The 6,258-nt window shown below is 50.3% G+C and overlaps 1 protein-coding gene across 1 annotated transcript in view; it reads left to right on the forward strand.

The window, feature by feature from the left end:
- Positions 1–347: 347 nt before the first annotated feature.
- ITGA9 (integrin subunit alpha 9) overlaps positions 348–6,258 on the forward strand; it is a 290,420-nt gene continuing 284,509 nt past the window's right edge. Inside the window, exon 1 of the mRNA XM_025038975.1 lies at positions 348–457. Coding sequence (XP_024894743.1) covers positions 348–457 — 110 coding nt within the window. The remainder of the gene's footprint in view (positions 458–6,258) is intronic.

Here is a 6,258-nt window from a genome sequence, read left to right on the forward strand (position 1 = left end):
CGGTCGCCGCCGCCGCCGCCTTTCCGGCCTCCTCCAGGCCGCCGTCCCGAGGGGGCGATTTAAATGTCTCCGCTGAGTGCGGCTCGGCCGAGGAGGAAAGGCGGGGAGCAGGCAGGACGCCGATCCCTCGTCCCGCGGACGTCCCGGGTGGCGCCCAGAGTTGGAGAGGGCCGGGCCGGGCGCCTCCCTTGGGGGTCACAGTCCGGAGAGTCAGAGCAGAACCGTTTTCGGCCTCCCGTCCAGACTCGGCTTAACTCTCTCAGTGGCCAAGTAACTTGGCTTCTCGGCCCCGAGGGGCCGCCGCCGGCCCGGCCAGCATCCCGACCGCCGCGGACAGGGCGCTCGAGATGCAGATCCCACAGTTTCGGGATGCTCTTGGCGACATCCCACCCGCGTCTCCCTGGCTTCAAGCCTCTCCCCGCGCCGCTGTGCCCAGGAAGCAGAGTAACCCCGGGATGTGAGGGGAATAGGCTGTGGGTGCACGTTGTTGGGGGTTGGGAGGGAACGGGGGTCCCCGGAAGCCAAGTGGCTGGGACCGAGTGTCTGGGACCCGGAGGAACACATAACAAGCCAGAGGCTCCCTCTTTCCTTACAAGACCCTCTGTAGAAGCCAGCTGAGAGGGTCTGGGACGCAGTAGTGGACGATGGGCCAGGACCCCAAGTGACAGCCAGTGGGGTTGGGTTGTTGGGTCACTTCTGGGGTAGCCCGGGCTTCATTTCACATGGATCATCTGACCTGGAGACAAGTCTTAGAGAGATGTGGTTCTGTAGAGGTTAGGGAATCCAGTTGTCCCCTAAGTGTCCCGCTAAGAATTCCAGGAGTCAGGAGCTCTCCCTGGTTAAGCACCATCAGCTAAGGAGCACAGAGCTGGAATGCGAAGCCCCAGAGAAGCACTGAGATGTTGGTCTCCCCCCCGCCGCCCCACCCGGACAAGAAGGAATGAAGCAGCCACACAAGGGTCACCTCTTTCTCAAAGAGTTAGGTCTATTCAAGGTCATGTCCCAGTGGGGGCCCAGGTGACATTTATTGTGGTCACCAGTGTGAGTAACCTTAGGGGGTGCAGGCTGGGAGGGCAAGGTCAGTGATGTCTCAGCTCTTAGCCTGTATTTCTGTGGGAGAGTCACTGCTCTGAGTTGGACAGAGGCTGACAGAAAAAGGTGGGTTTGTAGATCAAGTCCTCATGAATTCTTGGAAAAGTGGGAACTCTGACCAGCCTGCTCATTAACAGTCATACTGTTTAAAGAGCTGCCTCCAAGAAAACCAGTTTTTAAAGTCCCTATGTAGCTCCTATTGTACTTTATATCTCCCTCCTTACCATCTACCCCAGTTGCTGAGTTTAAGGCCAGACTTTTTCCCTGCACTTGCCAAATTCCCTTTATAAAGCGAAGCTGGCTGAACACCTTTCCACATCCTCCACTCAGAGTCCACTGGGGGCTTTGGATGTGGTTGAGAATGCAGCCTGAGCAGAAGCGGTGGGAGAACACATCCCAGAATCCCATGCTGGGCTCCTGGACTGTGTGCCCTTGGCAGGAAGCGTGTGGAGAGAGCCGTCAAAAATAGAAGGGTTTCTCAGGGCAGGGGGATCCTGAGGCGAGGCGGGCAGTGGCACTGGGGCATTGTGTGGGGTCTGCAGCTGTGCAAGCTCGTGACCTTCGAGCTCTTTAAGCTCTTTAACAGCTCAGCTTGGGGGAGAGCTGCCAGGGCCCTCTCAGCTGGACTTGGATGGGCCAGAGGTCAAAGCTGCCCCACCGGAGGAACAGTTGGGCAGTTGGGAAGAGCCAAGGGCAGATCTGACATGGGAAAAGAATGGAGCCTGCTTTGTTTTAAAACGGGGGTGGGGAAAAGCTTGGTGATGTGACTACATTTGACAAGTGCAGGAAAAGACAGTTTGGCTTTCAACTGGACACCCAGGTAAATGGCAGAGTGGAGGTGGAATTGGGCAGTAATGCTGGTGCCAGTGGAGATGTGGGACAGATTTTTCAGGGCTCAGTAGGAACCCATCTACAGCCAGGCTGCTGGTCTCCAAGTGCCCTCTCTGCTTCTGACACCGAGCGCACCGAGCACACTGCTCTTTGTGCTGGAGTGCTTGTGCCTGTAGTTTTTCAGTACCAACTAATCTCTGCAGAAATCTTAAGCAGTTTTGTTTCCTTTTTTTTTTCCTACCTCACAGCCTTAATTTTATCTTAGTTTGGCTTAGCTCCTTGATTTCTATCTTCTTGCTGCTTTTTTCAAGTATTTTCCTCCCCATCCTTTTTCTCTCCTCTCCCTTCCCCCCAGTATTCATTCTCTTAGACCTTGAATGTTATTCTCTGCTGATTGTGCTGCCCAGTCTTGGAAAGCTGTGGCCTTTGAAGCAAGAAACTTCCAGCATCTCCTCTTTTCACCTTTTTCTTTTCTGGACTTATCATTAGCAGTTGGACTTACTATGAGGCTAATGAAACTTCTGCCAAAGGCCTCTCTGGCCCCTACCATTTTATACTCATAATTCTGTATTAATTTTCTTAAAGATAGTCACCCTAATTTATAAGATTTAGACCCTGTGGATTTTGGATTCACCCACGGTCTGTACTTTAAGTTTCCGTTCTGTGGTTGGTTGATTGACTTAGTAACTGATTGTTGGTCTCTTCCTGGGCCCCGCTTGAGGGGCATATAGATTGTTCCCAATTATTCAGGATGAAAAACAACATCAGGGGTAAACATCCTTGTAACTAAAGCTTTGTGGACATCCTTAATTATTTCCTTCAAAGAAACTCCTGAGCTTAGAATTGCTGGGTCAGAGAGGAGGGAGGTTTTAAGGTGTTTTCTATGCATTTCCAAAGTACCAGGGATGCTAAAGTGTGTACGTTAGAGAACTGCATTAACTTATTTGGTCATTGGAGTTTTGGAATAATTTTTCCAAAGGGCTGCTCCAGTGCAAAGGACCAAAGCAGCCTACACGATGGGGACTTAAAAAAGATCACACATAGTCAAAATGGGTGAGGGAGGTAAGTGATAGACATGAAAAGGAAAAGTAATATATGGAAACTATGGAAGGAAAAGAAGGCAAATGTTAATTAAGCCTTGTGTCTGGTGTCTTTCTCCGTGAGAGGAAGTTGCTCTTTAGCTTCTTAATTAGATATTAGTGGTTTAATAAGTTTGCTTCATGCTAATTAAACACCTTCTTACAGGTGAAAAGATTTGTTGTACGTAGGGTAAGGGAGGGAGAAGAATGCTGGAGGAGCAGGGATGGAGCTCAGGCACGAAGGGCAGCGGGGGCATGTCGCAAACGTGCACATGCTCGGTCAGGGCCCTCTCTCCAAGCGTTCAGCTTGAGTGGTCCCTCTGTTGCCTTGCTCTAGGCAGTGTGTGTTGTCCCCGTGGCCAGGTGGACCAGAATATCCTGGGCAGTGTTACAGATGTTATGAGTATCAGTTCGGATTCAAACATGCACATGATTCAGTTTCCTCCTTTACAGTGACACCCAGAGAGTGTGTGCTTGCCTAGGCACAGCTTCCTCTCCTGTACCTCCCACCCTCCTCACCCCTGGGTCTTCTTGCATCCTTTGAACAAGAGCAGTAGGTGCCGGGGACAGGAACAAAGCCGATTTCTGTCCCCTTAGACGTGGATCGGTTCCTCAGCTGCAGGGCAGACAACTGTAACACCCTGTGATATAAATAAATGCCACCGGCTGGCATCCAGCCCCCAGAATGGGTTTCCTTCACACCCCTCTTCTCCTCCTCTCTGCCCCAGACACCCTGGAGTCTGGGGCGGTTGGGTGCACTGGCTTCCTTTCTGGTGACGTGCTTCCTGCCCCATCTCCTGGCTGTGCTCGGGCACAGAGCAAGTGCTTAAAACGGAAGATGTGCTCAGCTTTTTGCTTTGTTAAGGTTGTCAGAGCATCATTCACTGAGGAATAGCAGGCAGTTCAGAGCCAAGGAGAACGGAACATCCTCACTTTGCATTAAGGTTGAGAATTAAAAGAACAAGCTAGACGGCTTTGCCATAGTGCCAATACAGTCGCTACTAGCCAGATATACTGCTATTTAAAGCAAAATGAATGCCAACCACATAAAATTAAGAATTCAGTTCCTTGGTCGTACTAGCCACATTTCAAGTGTTTAATAGCCACACGTGACCAGAGGCTACTGTTTGGGATAGCGCACAGAACATCTTCATCATCACAGAAAGTTCTGGATGATACTAGTTTAGAGCAATGACTGAAGTCTTAAAGGAATAGGCAAAGATGAAAAGGCGACATGAGAAAAAGAAAAATCCTTGGTGTATCTGAGTATTAGAACTGAATCAGAGGTGCTTAACTCTAAACTTTACAGTGGGCTACCAGTCGTAATAAAAATAAATAATAAATAAATAAATAAATTTTAGCGTGGGCAGCCGGAGAGGCTGAATTCTTTTTTCATTCATCAAACGTTGGAGTGCCTGCTCTGTGCTCAGGAGTAGGGATTCAAGAATGAAAAATCCACTCAGTCTGATGGGTGAGAAGATCATGGGATTCTAGTCTTGCATCTCAGGCAAAATATGAGATATGGCTCCGATGGGGGAGACGCTTATCCTTGGGCAGGCACATGTGTTCAAGGGGCAGAGTAGAGACCCCTGTGGAGGTAAAACCTTTAGAAGGGAGACCTTGTAGATCATGAGACTTGCTGCCCCCCAGATCTTTGTGAGGAGAGACCAAAAAGTGGCATGAAAGCTGCCTTCTCATAACCGCTGGGGTGGACGTTTTTGCTGAGTTCTTTTGCCCCGTGCTGGCGCTCAGGCAGGGGTGTATTCTCTACTTCCCCATCCTGATTTTCTGGAAGTGGCATTTTCAGATCTCGTTCCTGGTTCTCCCTGGAGCTGCAGAGCCTGCTTTCTCAAGCTCTCAGGAAGGGACAGCACGTGCATGAGGCCCAAGTTCTAAGGAGACCCAGAAAGCCTCTCCTGGGGTTTCTGAGGAGTCCGTCTGAAGATCTGGAGACACGGGTGAGGCTGCTGTTTCCTGAGCTAGTGCTGAACTCTGGCTGGGGCAGAGACAGCTTTGCTGCCCAGGGGACAACCTTCCAGGGCAAGAAGACAGATTCTTTTCAGCCAGTTACTCACAGCCCTGAGTGTGAGGGTGTGAAGGGCCGGGTTCCAGCCAGTTCTGATTCCCCAGTGACCTGCTGCTGGTCAGGAAACAATCTCCTTCTGATAACTCCTACTGCGACTTGTCTGGGGAAAATGTTTTCACACTTATTAAAAGAAGCCATGGTGTTCTCAAAAATCATGTGCTTTCTGGGGGGTAGCATGTTAGAAATTCAAATGAACGATTCTATCAGGTAGTATTTGCTGGGCATCTATACGAGGTCAAATGTTTTCACAGGGACAATAGTTTTTAATTGAATCTTTGAGACAACCTGGTGAGTGGTTTTCATTTTGCCAGCCAGAAAACTGCGGCTTACAGATTTACACATGTTGCCCAAGGCCCACCCAGCCTCAGTGGTCAATGCACATTGACTGGGGGCTTGAGTCACTTAGCGTCCTCTGCGAAGCAGATGCTAAGGCAACGATAGGAATTACTGGTGAGGGGACAGGGGTGGGTAAGGCCTGTGAAAGAACAAGGGGGAGGAAACAGGACTGGGCAGGGAGAGCCTCAGACTGCGGTGCAGATCTGATCACAGTCACTGGCTGTGGCTGCCCTGGCCGCAGCTTGTTTGCCGTGGCCATACTGAAGGGGCTGCAGCTGGAGGCTGTCAGCTGACTGTGCACTTGCAGCTGAACTGCATGAGGTGACACACCTCCATGGCTGCCCTGGAGCCCATCACGTGTGAGTGGCTGTGCTAGGAAGGTGTGAGACAGGCCCCTCAGCCTGCATTTGTAGCTGGGATCATCTGTGCCTTTGCTCATCCCACTGTGTCAGCACAGCGAGTATTAACATTCTGGACCATTAGAATTGGCCCCGATGCAGATTCCAGGACAGTCTCGCTGCCAGCTGATCTCAGAAAAGTGGCAGGTGAGGGATGGAGGAGGAAGACCATCTCACCTTAACCTTGAGCCATGGAGCAGTTGGATGAGCTCTCAACTACACCTCATCCCAGGTACCTCATGAACATGAATCCTTAAACCAAGCAGATTTGGTGACTAACCAAAGCAGAATAAAGTGTTTTCGCATAACCTCCCTTTTTTTTTTTTTTTTTTTGCCAGAGGAAGCCTTAGGAAGCGAAAGCGAATCCAAGATTGGGAAAAATCTAGAATCTTTGAAACCACAGGCTCACTTGGTCCCTAATTTCTGTTTTTTTTTT

The sequence above is a fragment of the Pteropus alecto genome, unplaced genomic scaffold (genome assembly GCF_000325575.1).
Source record: "Pteropus alecto unplaced genomic scaffold, ASM32557v1 scaffold10, whole genome shotgun sequence".
Lineage (NCBI taxonomy): Eukaryota > Metazoa > Chordata > Mammalia > Chiroptera > Pteropodidae > Pteropus > Pteropus alecto.